Below are 19265 nucleotides of genomic sequence, written 5' to 3'. Positions count from 1 at the left end.
CTGGAAAAAAAACTTACTGTTTGATCTGAGCCCCTTGGACAAGAGAGGGCACCAGATGAAGGCACACGCCCTTGCCGTCCGGCGGCCCGGGGCCCCCAAGCTGGCCTCCATCCATGACCTCACGTCGGGGAGATGGGCTGCAAACCCCCAGCTCAGGCCTAGTAAATGACACTTTCCAAAGCGCTCCCCAGGAGATTCTAATATGCAGCCAGGGCTGAGAACTGCTATTGAGATGAATAAAATGTCAGTTTCCCACAAAATAAGGATAGTGATTTCTATTCTCCTAGAAACAGAGGGAGGCTCCAGGAGAACACAGACATGAAAGTTCTCGGAGCTTTTAAGAAGAAAGCTTCCCCAGAGATGAAGTACTTAAAGACTCTGCCGAGTCACTTACAATGATGACAACTTTAAAGGGGGTTTTTAGCTGTTTTTCTAACTTGCTCAGAAGGTCAAAGCTGACAATGTTGACCAAGCCAGCTGTCAGGCGGTCCTTGCCAGTCACCACGACGTTGATGCGGTCCGGGCTCAGAGACGGCAGCCACTGAAGGAAGGCCTGGGGATGACAGAGGAGAAGGAAACCTGGGGGATCCAGCCGGCAGCTGCCCGCTGAGGCCCCAGCCCACCCATCAACGGCACTCTCTCAGTGAACAACGTTAATACTCCCTGAAAAATGAACTCAGCGCCTTTCTCTCCACACCCTCCTGTATTTGCTGGCGCCCTTGGGCCCATGAACAACAATTATCTCCACTGCCCTCCTACCCATCCGCTCCTTCGCTTTCCACTAACACGACACTGCCTGCCTTTGTCAGCAAGGGCTCGTAAGCAGTCACTGTGGCATCTGCGGATCTCAGGCCTCGAATCTCTAACTAGATGGCAGGTTTCTGCAGGGCAAGAATGTGACTCTTTCTAAGAGGAATTTTATAGAGGATTTTTTAGCAGATCCTGGTACATACCAAAGACATTGATAATGACAAAAATACTTATCATCTGCTCTCTCCAGAAATCTTGCCATCCCTACCCCAAGCCAGTGCCTGGAGCCAACGGAAGGCTACGAGGTCCCTGCATGTCAGCTGACACCATGGCAATGTCGAGGGCTGGTTCTTCCTCCAGTTTTGGTCCTGCTCATAACTAAGTGACCGCCTGATTCTTTTTTTTTTTTGAGAATTTTTGAGGTGCTGGGGGAATTTAACACACACCAAATAAGTATCTGTTGAACTGTTCATTTTTAGAGGCGGGGGGAATTCAGGTCACAAGGACAGGGAAAAAAAAAAAGAGGTATTATTGCAATGCACATTTTTAAAGTTTTACTTTCTTTTCAGCTGGAAGGGCATGTCTGGGCATCAGGCTGACCAGTGACAGGCAGAGTCGCCTCTTGTCCACCAAGTGGCTCACGGGGTGCTTAGTAAGAAGCCAAAGTGGGAGGAAGCAGACAGCTGCCATGAGTAGCAGAGAGCTGAGAAAAGCTACAGACGATGAATGAGATCTCCTTTCTCTGTCAAGTTTGCTTCTATGGGCGTTCATTCACTTCCTGGAAGCACTCCGACCCCTGGATTTACGGTGGACAACGCTCACGGCCGAGTTCGAATGCCACGTCCACGTCAGGTTCTTCAGCTCTAACAGCACCCGGCTGACAGTGAGCATCCTGCCCTGGCCACTTCCTGCGGGGGCACAAAACCTGAGCTGACACCTCAGGAGACGCTCCTTCAAGGTCCGATAATGCCTCCAGCTACCAGTGAGCCTCCTGCTTCAGCTCGCTGAGATTCAGTTTTATCATCTGTAAACGGGGTTAATACCGACCGCGGCCACGCGCACACAGCCACTATGGGATTCAGGGAAATAAAGGAGGCAGCTATTTTGAGACGTCAGCGTGGTACCGGTGAGCGGGGTTAGCAGCAGGGGCACGAGAGGCGCTCAGGAAGCTTCTGCTGCCAGATGGAGGCAGGTCTGAGCTTGTAACCCCTCGGCTTTCTTCCCTAAAGGTATCCCTGATTCTAGTTCAGGAAACCGTGAGCCTGGCCCCCGAAGACCACCTCCTCCCCTTCCTCCTTCAGCTGACACAGGATCTTCTAAAGCTCCCCAGGCCCTGTCCCCAAACTGTTATTTGATTGCTTCAACACTGAGGACACTTCCTGGTTGAAACCACAATACAAAGAGAACTGACCTGCTCCCAGGTGAAGCGCACAGATGACGGGACCACCACCAGCAGCGGCCACTCCTTCCGGTAAAAGGCCGCAATACAGATGGCTTGGATGGTCTTCCCCAGGCCCATGTCGTCAGCCAGCAGCAGGCGGCCTCTCTTCGCTACGGCAAAACTGAAAGCAGATGAGGGAAGGACAGTGGCGTGGCACATCTGTCAGGGGTGGTAGCTAACCTGCCGTCAGGCCACCATGTAAAGCGATATGCGCCACTCGGTGTGGGCCACCACAGTACGCAGCATGGACCCTGCACCCCCGGAGAGGGAAGACAGGAGCCCATCAGGGGACACCATGACAGTAATACTACTACTGAAGAGTCAAAATAGGGACAATGTGGAATGGTGGTCAAAAGGCAGAGAGACGCTCTACAAGACAACAGGGTCATGGAAGCCAAGGGAGGAAGCTTCGAAGAGAGGCGGCCCCCTCAGTCCAGTGCAGACGAGACGGGGGGGAGCGAAAGAGGGGGAGACTGGGAAACAGCCCCTAAACAGGGGCCAGGAGGGGTGGTCTTGTTCACATGAGAGGTCTGCATGGAAGGGAAGGGAAGAAGGAAGAGATGGTGGCATCACAGCCAGGCTTTCTCAAGGTCAGAGAGGACGTTTATGCACATGGGCAAAGGGAAAGAGCTGGAAAAGACTGAGGATGCTGCAGAAGAGGACAGGCCGAGGGGAGGACGGCGCCAGGGTGTCTGTCTACCAGGGAGGACCAGCCTCAGCAGCTGCCGGGGGCCCCTTGGCCCTCCAGTGCGACAACTCCTGCTGATGCCTTGTGAAGAAGGGCACGCTCTTTCACTCTCCGGGAGCCCGCCTGGCCTGGGGGGCACCCCAGTTCCACCGCTTCGCAGCTGGGTACCTTCCCACAAGTTATCTCACCTCCTCGTGCCTCAGCCATGAGATGGGGAAAAAAGGGCCCAACCCCAGAGACCGTCGTCAGGGTTTAACCGAGTTAATGTTTCGAGCACTGACTACAGTTCCTGGCACCATCGTACGTGCTGGGGAAGTGTTTCTCTTCTAACTACTATTCCACGAAAAAGAGAAAAATAATCAAGATGAACACTGAACGGGACTTGCTTGACTCACAAATGAATCAGTGAAAAGGGAAAAGGATCCCAAGTGCCAGATGTCTGGTCTCCTGATCCAAACACCAGCTCTCTTTCATCTGAATTCCTGAAAAACTGATCATTTGCTCAGAAATCTGAGAAGAAGCCTGTCAATGCGCTCTTTTTCTTTCCTTCTCACACAGCCAAGGCAGAGAGTGTAGCCCCTTCTGATCAGCAGTGGGTACGGCTGACAGGAGTTCCAGGCTGCGGGGGCCTCTCGGAGTTGCTGGAAAGAGCGTTTCTGCCCTTCAAAAGCCAGCGCTCAGCAAAGGCGGCAAACTGAGCAGTGCTTCTGCGGGTGGCAGGAGCCAGCTCGCCCGGCTCGGCGGGCGACACACGTCATGTCACAGCACTGTTCTGTCCCCCAGCAGCCACGGCGGAGACCAGGGGAGGCAGCACCCACCCCCTTGCCCCCCCGGACTGTGACCACCATATGCCTTCAGTGGCAAGGAAGGAAGCCCGGCGTGGTGCCACCTCGACCTCTCCGACAGACCCAGCCTCTTCTCGGCACATCTGCCTCGGTTAAAATCTTCTAGACTATTTCCAGGATCAACCGTCCAGAGAGATGGATGGGGGAGGCAAGTGTGAAAAGATACATTTTTTACCTCACATTTTAGTTTACAGAACTGACGGCCAGGGCGGACGGGGCACCTAAGCAACACACCACAGAGCACCCTCTGCTTCGGCCGTTTGCAGCGTCCCTCTGGTTTGTCCATCCAGTCGTTCTCAAAGCAGAAGAGCCCTTGAATTTCGTGGCCTTTCCTTCTTCCCTGCCTTGAAGTAGCCCAGCTAAGGAACAAAGTGGCCAAAGAGGAGAACAAAGGAAATGTGTGCCTAACGGAGAAACAAGCACACAGCGAACGCCATTTCCCACAGGACAGTTGGTAGAACACAAGTGCCATGCTCGTCAGCACAAAAGGTGGATTCCAGCTCCAATTTCCTTGCACTCTTGGAAGCTGAGTGACTCTGGGCAGATGACTATCGTGCTGGGTCTCACCTCACTCATCTGTTAAAAGGGACCCTTTAGATGTTAGAGGAACCTGATAAATATCTAAAGACTTTGCTCCATAAATTGAAGGGTGTTTTCCTTGTAGGTCTTACAAAACCAACATGGAACTGCCAGCCCTTTTCCCTCAACACCAAAATCCTCTTCTTCAGAGAATGAAAGTTAAAATCTGGATTTAACTGCAAAGTTTTGAAGAAAGGCTGTAAGTCCCATTAGTGGTTTTAGAACCACAGGGAAAAAGACGGAAGCTGCTGGCCAGGCTCTGGTTCTGGCGCACGTCAGGCCGGGCGGGCCTCTACACGGAGCCTCTCGGCAGTGACGGCTTCGCTGGCAAGGTGGCACATACCACACGGGCCCAGGATCTCTAAGGGGGCCCAGAGGAGCTTGGACAGCGAAGACAGAGGCTGCCCAGGGGTGTGGGTCGGCAACCTCTCAAGCAAGATGAAGTTATGCAAAGCGTGTTATCTGAGACAGATGGAACTGGGAGGGAAAACGAGGGAAAGGGTATGAACAGAGCTGGGCCACGGGAATGCAGGGAGGTATGACTGTTCCGAAATCGCAGAATCCTGTCTGAGACAGTGGCCAAGCTTTTACCAAAACTTCACAAGCAGGCTGCCTGTGGGTCCATGATGATTTACCTTCTTCCCTTACCTAGGGCTTTACCCCCAGCCACACCGTCGAAGGACAGATGAAGCTCTGACCATCTCTTTCCTCTCCTGGACCTCTAGTATTTTCACTAGAAGGCAAGTTCAAACCTGTCATTTGGCTTCTCCCAAGAAGCTCTGGAAACAGGACAGGTCACGATTTGGGCTTATCTTCTTTTCTGTCTATAATGAGAACATCCTGACTTTCTTTTGGAAAACCACCACCTTCCACTCTCAGTCCAAGTAACTTGGGGGGTGGGGCCCTACCAGCTGGCTCCAGGGATGGGCCTGTCATCCAGTCTCACCAATAAGACTCCCCAGCCCACAGGCCACAGCAACTGGTCCCAGCATCGGCACCAGACTTCAGGCCCTTCAGTGTCAGCCCCACCAGGAAAGAGGTGCTTCTGCTGGTGGCTGAGCCCTAGCCGCCACACCTGAGGAGCACCTGGCTGAGAACAAAGCGAACTCAGGAGAAACCTGAGCTGAGGGTGGGACAGAGTCCTGATGAGATCTTTGGAGACCCTTAGTTTGCTACTAAGCGCACTGAGAAATCTCTTTTCTGGAACCCGTCTGAGTTCGGTTTCTGCACACCTGCAATCCAGAGTCCTGATTAACTCATGGAATTTGAAATCGATGGTTATAATCAGGCTTAGCTTACAACACACCTGGCTGTGTAATGCCTAGATGCTTCTCGATGTCCATGAAAGATGAGTGCTCTTAAAAGAAGGAGCATCTGAACCCAGTTAGTATGAGTCATGAAGTCCAGGAGAGAGGAAGACCCAAGAACCTACTTGACTCCCGCTCTTTGGAAGGGCAGCAGATTGGACACGAGCTTGGGGTCCACTCCAGAAAGGTCTGCCTCGGGGATGGGTTCTGTGAGACAGGGAGAGGTCTTCTCCAGCTGCGACGCGAATGCCAGGGTGAGTGTCGTGGGCAGAGGGTCCAGCTGAACTTGCGGAAGGCAGCGCACGCTCTGGACTAGAAAGAAGGACAGAGCTGTGTGACTTGGAGGGAAATGCCCACGAGAGCCAAGGACAGTGAAGGGGCTTTGAAATACAGAGCTCAGTGGCTGGAATTCTGCTGTGTGCCACCTTCTCAAAAACATAACTAGAGAGAAAACTTAGGCTGACAGTCATATCCTGAGCAAGTACATAAACCTAGAGAGCGAATGCTCCCTCTCTACTCCCAGTCTCTGCAAATAAGAGGGCAATCACGAATGCCAAATTGATTTTCTACACTACGTGGACCCTGGGAAGAATTGCAAATGTTTCTGTGACTGATTCTTTTTTAACCTAAAGTAATTTAAAAAATTATCTTAGTATTCCCATTCAAATAAATAAGGACCCACATTCTTAAAAATCAGTCCCAAAAGACCCATTAAAAAAGCAAGATGTAGAATGAATAAATCTTGTCTTGCTTCCATTCTCTTCACGTTTTCTTTGGATTTTGATGTTTGAGAAGTTGAGAATTTTACTTTACCTGCTGCCAACAGGCAAGGAATTGCTGTGCTCTGTTCAGCGAGAAAGATCAAGAGGAAAGGAGGGCTATTTACAAACAACGACAGCAATGACAAAGGGCAGGGTCCACGCTAAAGCCACCAAGTGATAAAAATGTAAGTGGCCTTGCACCCTGGTGACCCTTTCCCTAAGAGAACACTGATCTCCCCTGGAGAGAGGGGAGTTTCAGCAGTGACATCAGCAACGAAGCACCTGGCAAGTCCCTTGGTCTGGAGGGGACCTGGAGGGGACCTGACCCCACCGATCCTCGAAAGCAGGTGCTGGCAATGGCAAGCTAAGGCCTGTGGGCCAAACCGGCCTACTGCCTGCTTTGTAAAGAAAGTATGACGGGAACACAGCTGTGACGACTTGCTTATCCGGGCTTGCCACCGTGGCAGAACCGAGCAGACGGGAGACCACGTAGCCCACAGAGCCTAAAAGTCTTCATTATCTGGTCCTTTACAAAAATAATTTACCAACCCCTGCTAAGCTCAGAGTCTAAACTATTCTTAAGAGTGACCATCACTCTGACTCTTTCAATTAAAGCTCATATTTAGGGGTCTTACTTTCCTTCTGAGTGAGTGGTTCCAGACCCCCCATGTAATGGATGGGGAAACCACTGTCCTTTGAAAAATCTAATTGGAGGAGTAACTACTGTTTGCAGATCTTCGATTGCTCTTTATCCTTTACCTTTGCACAGGTACCCTGGGAGTCACTGCAACCCTCCAAGGAGCTAACTGTTCTCAGGAATTTAGTAAAAGAAACCAAATAAGAAGCCGGGTATATTTCATTTCTCCCCAATATTATTTGAAATTCTAAGGTGGTTGGTTCTGCATTCCATACGGTCGTGTGTTTTCCCAATATCCTCACAAGGTATTCCAAGTTCTCTGCCACACCACCGATTGACTACCATTGCAAATACTGATCTGAATCTGGAGGGCTGAGCCATCCACCGCTACCTTAAGTTGCTTTGTATTCTCCATATTTAAATCCATTTCCATTTTCGCTAAATGTATATACCAGTTATTTCTGGAAATGCTTTGTGTGAACAGAATCACCACGATAAGAAATTAGGTAAGGTTGGCGGCTTTAATATAAAAGACTTCCCATATTGATGGAGAAATACATTTTCTGCCTCCAAATTAGATCTGAACGTGCTGATTTCTGCACACTTCAGGAGACTGAGCGCCCCACGTGCTTGCAGAAACCATTTCATTTTAATCCTGGTGATCGCCAGCACTCAAATACCTGATGGAAGCTAAGAAAAGGCCTGATGATCCGGCTGGTGTGAAATGTGGTGCTTCGTAAGCATTATGTTCTTCCAGCCGTTCGAGAGGAAAAACCAACCTCCGCTCTGTCTCCCACCAACTACTGCCTCCATAACCCTATGCGGCTAGTTCAGCCGAGTGGCTGTGTTTCTGAGGAAGCCCCCCAGTTCACGGATGTCCTGTCCAGGTGCTGGAAGATGACAGGAGTGTGCTGTCTGGCTTCATGAGTCATCTAGAAATCGGTTCTGTAAAACAGCTCTTTGGCAGAAGGCTAGTGAGCCACACAGCAGAGAGATGTTAATGTTTTCAAATAGCAGCTGACAAGACAAGATCAGTGAGGGGGATGCAGAACCCTTCTGGACTGTGACAGCCCGGGGAAAACAAAAGGCCTTTTGCCAATTTCACAATGGGCAAAAGTCCTCAAGTCCCTGAGAAAAAAGGGAGGAGGAAAGCTCTTAGATTTGCCTTATCTGGAGAAAATAATCGTCACCACGTCAGCAGTGAGCATTCATACGCTCAGAAGGTCTTATTACCATTTCTTAATGAGTTTCATATGCACACGTTCACTAGCTCGGGGTCAGTAAGCTAGCTTCGCACACAAGGAACAAGACCTGGGGTGGGGGAAGAGGCATGGGGTCCCCACGTTCACAGTCTGTGAGTCTGCAGCAAGCCTTTCTGCGAGGAATCAAAGGCACTTCCCTTACAATGAATTTCTGTCAACAGGGCAGATACGGATTGACGACCCCTTTTTTCACTGAAAGGATACGGGGGACCCAGAATGTGGAATCATCTGCCTGATGTCACCTCGTAAGTCACACGAGGAGGAGACGGAGGGAAGAAACCCAGCTCTTCCCTCTTGATGACAGCCCTGGCCTGCTGGGCAAGATGGGCAAAGACTCGGAGGTCCTCGGCAGGAGCTTTTCTCTCCTGGCCTGACTGGGACCAGCATGGCTGGGAGGCCCAAGTCCTCAGGGGGCCAAGCAGGAATGTAAGTTGTGCCAGCTGCAGACCCACTGCAGGCGTGTGACAGCTTGGTACATGGGTGACAGATGGGCATTCCAGGACAGGCTGAGCCGTGCCCACGTCCCCCCTTCTCAGGCATACTAGAACCTACCGCCCCACCCATGCAGAGCACAGAGACGAATGGTGAGCCCAAACTGGCTTCCCCTTCCTATTCTTATACCCATACCCACATCTCCTCCCTGGGTCAGTCTCCAAAGCGCTTATTAAATGCATGCACGCCCAGGCCTATTACGAAGCCTGTAACCACTCAGACCCTCCGAACCTCACTGATCATCTGGTTTTAGAAGTAAACCGAGAGCCTGTTCTTAGAGGGAATCTACAGTGGCTCCCATCTACGCTAAGCAAACCTAGTTCACGTCTGACGCCCAAACTCCCCATCTAATACGTCTTTCACAGGCTTTAGGAATTTGACGAGCCGTCATGCTCTGATGGAAGAGGGGACCCTGCGTCTGCCTGGGTGACTGTAAAGCCACCATCTCAGCTGCCTGGGAACATCTTTCCCTTCACTTGTCCTGTGCATGAGCATGTGAAATTACCACAGGCGGAGGGTCGGGGGAGGGTGGGGAGGGGAGGTCCTCCTTTAATATATGCTAAATTTAAGGCAGATAATGAAAGCTTAACTAGCATGATATAAAACAAGCAAGGTAGGCATCTCACTTAGTTTATTGTGTTCTTCCAAGAGAAAGTTCCACTTCCTGGTCTTGACATCTGCAATGACAACAAACAAACAAGTAAGCGTGACTCCCTGCGCCCTCCTGCTGCGTCATTACTCATTCATTCCCTGGTTCCAGAAATCTCCAGTAAGCTAGGACGCTGTGCCTGGTCCTGGTCCTGGCACTAGCGATACAGAAATGGAGAGTACCTGCCCTCAAGGCTTTCACAGAATTCAGCGAGAAAAGACAAGCAGACACGGCAACCTTACTGAGCTGTTAAGGGGATGACGAAGGGTCCCATGGGGACCTATGGGCATCCGTCACCGGGAATGGCCCGGGGAAGTCAGAAAAGTCCTCCATTTCCAAGACAGGGGTAATAATAGTAGCTTACATTTATTCAGTGCTTACTTTAAGCCAGGCACGGTGCCAAGAGACTCACACGCGCCATTCCTCTGCTCCTCATGACCCTAAGAGCTGGACACTATTATTAGCTCCCTTTCATACACCGGAAACGAGCTGCACATGGTCAGAGGAGCCAAACAGCCTACGTTCAAATCCCGATTATGCCACTTCCTAGCTGTGCGACCTTGGGCAAATTATGTAACTTCTCTGTGCCTCAGTGCCCACACCTGAAAAATCAGGACACTACAGCCCCTGCCACAAAATGTTTACGATGGGGCACCAGTGGCTCAGTTAAGATTCTCTCTCTCCCTCTACCCCTCCCCCACAAAAAATAACTAAATGAAAAATAAAATGCTTATGAACATGTGTTTGGTAAACAATGGGCGCTCAAAAGAAAGCTGGTGATTATAAACTGTTATGATTGTTGTTATTAGTATGACACCCGCTGCTGATTAATATAGTGCAACACATGCTATGTACGATACGGACCTAGAAGGGCGAGCATCTCAGTACCCAGCACCGCCTAAGTTCTTACAGAGCTTCCCTATCGCTCTACCTTCGGAGAAAATCATGACAGCTTCCACTAGACAAATGCCCTGTGCACAGCAGACACTAAGTCTTCTCCGCATGGTCACTGGGAAAGCAAGGGGGCGAGGGAACCGGCGGCCTCAACACAGTGAGTCGGCGTCAGGGGAAAAAGCAAGGTAGCCCAGGTATAATCTGACAGATCAAAGGCCCACAGACGACCCCTGACGTGGGAACTGTACGGGAGACTCCTCCTGACAACAGCCGGATCCTGACCGTGGCAGAACAGCAAATGGGCAAGTCTGTGAAGAGTAAGTATGGCAAAAAAACCCAATCATGGTTTCTGCATGTCTGGGTGGAGGCAGGACGGGGTGCCGATATTTTAGCCATTCACCTTCCCAGCACAGGAGGCCACGTCAGGAGTGTGATTTCAAGGGTCCCACTTGGCAGAATGCCCACAGGCCATCTGCACTGGCCTGTAAGGGTGACCCCACACGGAAGCCGGACATCCAAGGGAGCAGAAGGGGCAAAGAACGCCGGCTCTCGTGCGTGTGGCCCGTCTCATGACTCAGGCCAGGCCCCGGCCTGCCTCCCCTAAATCCTATCAGCAGGCTGCCCCTGTGAGTTAAAACTCTCCCCGCCTAAGGAATACAAACGGAACAGCTGGCATCCCCTCTCCTACGGAACCCCAAACCCCGAGGGAAGCTCACCGAGCAAGTAACTCTAGAGAGCCTGCTTCCATGACCTTGCCCGGACACAGGCTCTCAGGACCGGCAGCTGTTAAGGGTCTGCTTCCCACTTCCCTCAGGAGAAGACTAACACCATTTCAAGGATTTCCGGGAGAAGAGCGACCCATAAAAGCACGTGGTTTAGTAAAGCGACAAGGCCCAAGCTGAGAATGAAACCCAGCAGTTCCAAATTCTAAACCAACTTCGGCTCCTGATTCGGACAGGGCACCTGTGAAGAGCCTCACAAAAACAAAGCAGAAGTGCTCTGCCCTGGCCAGTGGTTTTCCATGCGGGCCATCCAAGGGGATTAAATCAGCGTCTCGGGGGGGCACCGGGCACCAGCAATCGCTCGGGGAGCGGGGCGTGGCACTCTGCTTTACCGAGCCCTCCAGGCAGTATGGATGCGTGTTCCAGGCTGACAAGCACGGACTCAGTCTACCCAAGGGCATCTATTTTTATGGCACATGCCTGTGTCTCCAGCTCTCCTAAGGACAAAAATCATTTCTGAACATTCAAACAGAGAGAAAAATAACCTGCCCGGAGATCACAGACCACTATGCATCCTAGGAATCCGGCAAGAGCCAATTACTTGCCGTAACTTCTGGACTCCATCTGCTTAAACAGCGCCATCAGGTCTTCGGAGTAGCCGATGTCTGCCTCGAAGCGGGCCCGGGAGATGAGCACGCATTGCCCTTTGACGAAGGCCAGGGAGGGAGCTGAAGGCAGGCAGGTGTGGGCCACGCCCCCAGTGGAGAGTGACTCCCTGCTGTCCTCGGCCCCTTCCAAAGGCTCCAGGGTGACCGTGGGGAGGCTCTGGGCTGCTCTCACTGCGGAAGAAAAGGACAGATGTGACCAGGTGGATGGTTAGATCAGGAAGGCTTGCAAGTGCGCTTTCACTGGGGCACTGGGAATTCCAGGCTTTACTGAATGTAACTTCTGCTCCTTAAGTATTCAAATTACAAAACCTGCAACTCAGAAATGAACAGGAGAAGGAGTCTTACCAAGATGCTCGAACTTAATGGAAATTGCTGCTGCTGTGTCAGAGAAGCCACTGAACCAACGGCCCAGAAATCACCCCTCAACCCGACCCCCAGGTCACTGCTCTCTCCTGCTTGGACAGCCAGGGAAAGAGACACAGAACCATCAGCCCACAAATGCAGTTTGGAGTCTGATTTTATCTCTGACAGATGCATTTTATAGATTAGCAGATTTGACTACATAAAATTAAACTGTCAAAAAAAAAAAAAAACCCAAACGGAATTGAAAGGCAAAACTACCAAATAAAGATTTTTGCAAGAAATTAGAGGAGAGCTGGCACTTGAGAAAATACTAAGACCACAAAATAAGAAGACAGAGATGTCATGAACACAGAAGAGCGGGGGGGAAATGAGTAACAAACATCTGGAAAAATGTTCAACTTCACAAATAAGCAGAGAAATAAAAAGCCGCTTTTATTCATCAAATCTGCAAGATTAAAATTAAAAAAAAAAAAACAACCCAGGTATCTGCATTGCTAGCCGAGAATAAAACCTTTTGAAGAACAATTTGGTAATCTAGAACAAGAGTCCTAAACACTGATCATGATACCACTTCCAGGAATCTGCCCAAACCAACAAGTGAAAATACAGAGATTTATGGAGAAAGGTATTCCTTACAGCTTTAATCCTGGGAAAACTGGGAGCAAAGACAAGTGAAACAAAAAGGAAATGATTTAAGCCATTTATGACACATTTATACCATGGAATGTTACACAGCTGTTACTTTTTTTTAGGGGGAAGTTTTGGAAAAAACAGAAATACGAAAACGAATATTAAGTTCGACAGTATGAAATCATTTTCTTAGGGCTCAAAGTAGTCCAACAAGGGATACCTGTATTGTCATTGCTCAGAATTAGCGGCTAACATTCCCCATTAAAATAAAAATGCTTCTGCTGGAACACTACGTAAAAGAAGCAAGATAAAAATTGTATTACATAGATAAACTGTGCATGTCTTAACACACAGAAAATGGCTGGAAGAAGCAAAACCAAATGTTAATAGTGGTTAACTGAGTCAGGAGAAGATGGGGGAACAGCTGTTCTTTGCACGGTCAGATACTTTCCACGTTTTCTACAATGCATGTGTGGGGGGGTTAAAAAGGCAAAATCCACAGGTATACCTAAAGCAAAATGACAGAAAGACTGACAGTCTTCACACGTTACGTTGATAAAAAGGATAACCTACTAGGAAAGCACATCATAAACCTATCTGGAAACGAAACAAGGACAGAGGGGAGCCACATTCGTGCCGAGCACAGCCTCACACAGCGTTGCCCAATCCCCATGTTGCACACCTGCAACAAATGTAACCCTGTGTGTGTCAACTGTACTTCAACGGGGGGGGGGACAAGGACGAATGCACAACCCCACAATCATTGCACAGCGTTCAAGGGACATCTCAGTAGACAGCAAGTCAAGTGTGTGAAACACTGGTAAGGACAGAGATGAACTAAATAATTCATAATCAGTAAAATTCATCTAAAAGCTATATAGAGAATTTTGTGTCCAATAACCAGTTTTTTAAAAAGGCGTGTGGCATTACAAAAAGCAACCATACCACACAGAAAACCAATCTGCAAAAGCAGAAGTTATCCAAGTCACCACGCATTGTGAGTACGGTAGTAAGAAAACGGTAATACAAAAACACCACGGCTGCGAAAATCACTGGTTTAAAACGAGCAAAAATGAGAAACTCGGGTGTTGAAACCTGCAATCTTTTTTTTTTTTTTTTTTTTTTAAAGATTTTATTTATTTATGTGACAGAGAGACAGCCAGCGAGAGAGGGAACACAGCAGGGGGAGTGGGAGAGGAAGAAGCAGGCTCATAGCGGAGGAGCCCGATGCGGGACTCGATCCCGGTACGCCGGGATCACGCCCTGAGCAGAAGGCAGACGCTTTAACGACTGCGCTACCCAGGCGCCCCTGAAACCTGCAATCTTAACCCAGAGTACAGGCTCTCCCCCTCCCAACACCCAACACAGGGATTAAAATAACAGTAAAAGTGAGCCCCCCCGACCCCCACAAAAGGTCACCACAAAAGGACACCCCCCCAATGCCACACACTTAAAGAGGTGGACGCCAAGGAGAGACGCAGGAAATCGTGCAGGGGGCTGTCCCAACCCCTCTCCCCCCAGAAACTGTGCCGGTGACTCCAAAGAATCCTACCCCAGCCCCACACCTGCAAAGAAGTGAAGTGCACCTTCACCTTTCCCCTTTTTGAACTGGGTGGGGAAAGAGAGCATCGAAACGCTTACAGGAAGAGAGGAGGAAAACGGGAGGCCAGAACACCCAGGGCTGACGTGTTGGCACGGGTAGAGGCTCCAGGTGCTAAGAGGTGACGAAAACCATCGTGTAAGAGACAACAAAATCTCAGAAGACAGAGGGGGATGCCCTCGAGGGCTCTGACAATGGACCACACTGGATTAATGGGGTTCACTGGAGCCTGCCCGGGCTACGCCCTCTCCCTGCCCCCGCAAGCGAACCACACGAACGAACGGAGAGCTGTGAGGACGTGGCTGTCTGCTGCTGAGCCATTCCTTTCGGGGCGGCAGAGCTGCCTGTCACGGCTGGAGTGGCAGCCCCATGGGAACACGCGCTCTGAAGTCAGGCTGGCTGGGTCTGAACCCCAGGTGTATAACTCATTGGCTGGGTGACCCGATTTCAGTTACTTATCCTCTCTGGGCCTCAGTTTTCCCACCTGTAAAATGGTTGTTGTGAGAAGTAGAAGAGTCAGCGCATACAGGCGTACCTCGTTTTACTGCTTTGCTCTATCGCACTTTGCAGATACAGAGCTGTCTTTACACGGTGAAGGTCTGTGGCGACCCTGCAGGGACCAAGTCTATTGGTGCCATTTGCCCCAAAGCATTTGCTCACTTCCTGTCTCTGTGTCACATTTTGGTAATTCTTGGCGATATTTCACACTGTTTCACTATTATTACATTTGTTATGGGGGCCTGTGATCAGTGATTACAACTTGCTGAAAGCTCAGGTGAGAGCTGTAATGTTGTAGCAATCAAGTATTTCTAAATTAAGGTTTGTACATTGTTTTTTCAGACATAATGCTATTGCACACTTCACAGATTACAGTATAGTGCAAACATAACTTTTACATGCACTGGGAAACCAAAAAAGTCATCTGAGTCACTTTACTGTGCTACCGGCTTGATTGCGGTGGTCTGGAAACAAACCCACACTATCTCGGAGGATTGCCTGTATAAGGGGCTTAGAACAACCCGGCAGGGCGGCTCCAGTATGTGCTAGCTTTCGTGAATATGGTGACCTTCACCCAACGAGTCGCCTCAGCAGGCGGGCCGTGAGTGAGAAGGGAGAGGAGCACTGCGGTAGTGCCCTAAATGCCATCTAAACCATGGGCGAGAGCGCAGCTGATGCCCCAGGGGCTTCTCAACACCAGGACTTCCCTGCACGCAGGGCAAGGACATGCCTACTTACTCAGGGCACCGTAGTCAGTCATGCTGAAGTTCCATGTCTTGGTGGCAGGATCTGAAATGAAACACAAGCACTTGGTTTGCCCATAATGAGGCTGATGACTGCTGTTCTGAGTTGTACTGAGACATTCACGAAAAGCTTGTTTAATGAATGAATGAGTGCTCGGTTCAAAAAACAGTCGACTGAGAGCCCCTATGGATGTACAAAAATCCGTGGGGGACAAAGAGCAAATGTGAACGAGGACAGTGCTTTTACTCCAGATAGTGGGACTCATCAGGCCCGGGAACGTTATGGCGTCGCCTAAGAGGGCAGAGGACAGAGGCGGGACTAGAACCAAGCTCTCTGTGACCCAGTGTAGTCAGGCCAACAGCAGTAGGAGCACGCTCTCTGGGCTGAGGCCGAGCGAGTATATCCCAGCTCTGCCCTTCCACAAGAACCAACGTGAGCATCTTACCTCACCTCCCTGAGCCAGTCCTATCCCCTTTAAAATGGACATCACATTCAGTTATCTCAAAAACCTGTTGTTACCCGTAAGCGCTACAACACAAAGCGCCGGCAGGGGAACTGGCCTCTCAGTAAATACTCATCCATTCCCCATACGGCCGTGCGGCGCCCCCAAGTTTGGCAGCTGTTGGAAGGAACGTCTCTTGCAAAAGGCAACATGAGCTCAAATGAAAATGTCAACAACTGGCCGGACAGAATGCGCCAATGCACTCTCTTCATATTTATGAGAAACTGTTAAGATTAAGAGACTCTAAAAATAGAAAAAAACCATGTGAAGAACAAGACCGAAGGCTCATTACCGTAACTTCTGCTGGGAAGCCGCTTAAAAACCGTGATGAGCTCTGCATTGTACCCGATCTTCACCTGGAAACGATCCCCACTCCTTATGCACATTCCCTTCTGGGAGCTTCCTGCTTTGTGGAGTGAGGCCCCCAATTTCTGAGGGCGTCTGCCTTCTGTCCCAGGTGTCGCACTTCCCGAGCCACAGTTTGTGTCAGAAATGTTCTGCCCCGAGGTGCAGGGCCTCGCTGCCTTGGCCTCTACTCCAGGATCCCTGGGTGGCTGTCTAAAGAAAGGAGCTAGCGTCTTCTGGAAACTCTTGGCTTTGGCCAAAGGCTCATGAGCTGTGTTAGCAAAGGGTGTGGATTTGATCTCCTGTGAAGCCTGAGGATGACCTTGACCTAACGTACCACCCAACAGCTGTTGGGTGGGGACCTCTGGAGGACTCTGTGCCAAGGGAGGAGAGATGCCAGTGAGAGTCATTTGACCTGATGGGCCGTGGCGCGGGCAGGCTGGGGACACATCTTCTTGCCTCTTCCCAATCCCCTTTGCCTGCCCTGGAGAGCTTAGATGAAAACTGTGGAAATTAGGAGGTCTTTGGTTACCATTAGATGAACTATTGAGATTCTGCTGCAGGAAAACGACACCATGGTTCACTGGCTTAGACGGATCCCTGGGGAGGTTTGGGGGAGGGCCCTGCTTGGACTGGGAAGAGTTGGTGGCAATGGAGGAGCCAGAGCCTGGGCTCTGATGCTGTTCTGCTAATAATTTCTCAGCTCTACGGGCCAGAGCCTTTTGTCGGTTCTCTTCAATTTTCTTCCTCTGCTCCTCTGTAAGAGGCAAGGACATTTTAACTGGGAAATGCTTATGCAGGGACGTCAATCTTTAATCAGGAACTTGGCAAAAGCTGAGGAAGGAAAAACAATATTGAAATAAACATTAAATATATTTATTTTTCATACTACCTTGATTTTAACAAACTTTCCTCCAGGAAATGCACAATGTGCACAATCGAGGGATATGTTAAAGGTTTCTTTTACAATTACACACACACACACACAGGGATAATAGGTAGCATATACTAAAAAAGCAAAGAGCAAGGTGAGATCGAATCCAAAACTTTTTTTAAAAAGGTATTTTAGCTGCAGCATTATTCTCCCTCTCATCCCCCCAGCCAACCTGAGCTAGCAGATCCCAAGGAAGGGTATGCAGTGCAACCTAATCTATCAGATAATGAGAAGGATGACGTTTCAAACCAGAAGCAATAATGGATTAGACTGACATAGACCAAAACAGCCACGTACCATGGTGTGACACTTGCTAACAGACTCCTGCCAAGCTGGAAGAAGGAAAGAAGCATTAGCCTCACATAGACTGCACACTAAATTCAGCCCTTGAATTCAATCCTGTTATTCCTGGCAAACCAATCTGCAGGTGGCCAGGTGCAAGGCACAAAGCAGTCAGCCTCGGTGCTTGCCTTCTAAAATGCACCACCGTGGAGCAACGGTGACTTTTTGGAAAAATAAGCAAAGGAAAAAAAAAAAGGTAACGCATGTTCATTGTACAAATTCAGATGCCACACAAAGATGTACAGAAAAGAGTAAAATCAATCTGTAATCTCACCACCCATCAATAAGCACTGTTGGTGGTTTAGAGTCGTTTAAAGTGACTTTTTTTTCTACTCATATCTGTAGATACATGCCACATATTTAGGAGATATGTGTATTTATTACAAAAAAGGATCAGTATATATATTGCTTTGTATCCTAATTTTTTTTTACAATTAATTTACTCAGGACATTTCTCTATGAACAACACAATCTTTTACAATTTTCTAGGACCAAGGAGCTGGACCCCAATTTCTCTGGCTTGGTTCAGACCAAGCCCTCATCCAACCTACTGCCGTGTAATGTTTACAATGATGACATGGGGATGACTCCAGCAGCACTGTTGAGACTGAGAGGGTTCAAAGCTTTCATTGCTGCTGAAGACTCCCTTCGGGCAGAGCTCCATGGTACCCCCTGAGACCTCTCACCTCCTCCAACCCCCCGTTAGGAAGGATTTGGGAAAGGCTCTGCTCCCGGGGCAGAGCTGAAGCCCTCAGGCTCCCTGGGTAACACACTCCTAACTTTCCAACCAGGGCTCCCCTACACCCCCAAACACTCCAGGCCTAGGGCCGGGTGCGCAGCCTCCACGAGGCAGGGGAGGGGAGGCCAGGGGATGAAGACGTATCACTGATCAGCCCCAAACGCTAAAGATCCTACCACCCAGACTCCCCGCTGCCTCACTTTGCCGGGAGCGCTGCTCCACCAGATTCTGCGCGGGCGCTACCCGCCACCCAGGCAGTAAGGGAGCGCCACGCCCCAATGCCACCCCTATTATCTCCACTTGGATTCACCCGTCCCTTGGCCCACTCCCTCTTCCAGGTGGCATTTGGTCTCGTCCGCCTTCTCACCCGTAAAGGCGTGGAACTCGAGCCACGTTCTCGGCCACCCCGACCCCAGGAGCGTCTCCAGAATTCTACCCAGCCAGGTTAGCCTTCCGGGTGGGCAGTTAGGAGCGGGTATTTCAGCGCCGCCACTTCGCCCGCCTTATTGCCGCGCCTGGGCCTGGAGGGGGAGGGGCCTGGTCACCGCAAAACTACGTTTCCCAATGGACAACGCGGCCGCAGTTTCGCTTCACAAAGTGAGAGTGATGAGCCGGGAGACTGGACCGGTGCTCCAAGGTCTTCCGGGATCTGTAGTTCGGGCCAGGAGCCTGGCGAGAAGTAGGCGATACGCAACGACGTGGGCGGGGCGGGGCTGGAGTGATGCAGCCTGGGAATTGTAGCCTTTGTTCCCACAAAAGTTTGGCCAAACACCGCATCTCGAAAGCCTGGAACGCTGAGGTTTCCAAAGCTGGAGTCTCGTGGTCTCAACGGTCTCCAGAGGGGCATTCCAGACATTGATTTGGTAATCTCTT

The 19265-nt window shown here is 50.1% G+C and overlaps 1 protein-coding gene across 4 annotated transcripts in view; it reads right to left on the bottom strand.

The window, feature by feature from the left end:
• The window catches only part of SMARCAL1 (SNF2 related chromatin remodeling annealing helicase 1), a 56304-nt gene extending 37356 nt beyond the window's left edge, over positions 1 to 18948 (bottom strand). Inside the window, exons 1-9 of one of the 4 annotated variants that reach the window (XR_006781245.2) lie at positions 18760 to 18948; positions 17609 to 17643; positions 16325 to 17211; positions 15525 to 15575; positions 11633 to 11866; positions 9389 to 9439; positions 5736 to 5922; positions 2162 to 2312; positions 395 to 553 (exon numbers count right to left, since the gene is read on the bottom strand). Coding sequence is in view for 3 of the 4 variants with exons in the window: in XM_045806688.2 (XP_045662644.2) it covers positions 395 to 553; positions 2162 to 2312; positions 5736 to 5922; positions 9389 to 9439; positions 11633 to 11866; positions 15525 to 15575; positions 16325 to 17153 (1662 nt within the window). In the remaining variant the exon portion in view is untranslated. The other 3 variants (XM_045806688.2, XM_045806689.2, XM_045806690.2) reach the window with 3 other exon arrangements.
• Positions 18949 to 19265: the final 317 nt, after the last annotated feature.

This window comes from Ursus americanus, chromosome 1 (genome assembly GCF_024610735.1).
Source record: "Ursus americanus isolate L20-20 chromosome 1, mUrsAme1.1.p, whole genome shotgun sequence".
In the NCBI taxonomy this organism is placed as follows: domain Eukaryota; kingdom Metazoa; phylum Chordata; class Mammalia; order Carnivora; family Ursidae; genus Ursus; species Ursus americanus.
Note: the sequence above shows the minus strand (reverse complement) of the source record. Positions and strands in the feature narration are given on the sequence as shown.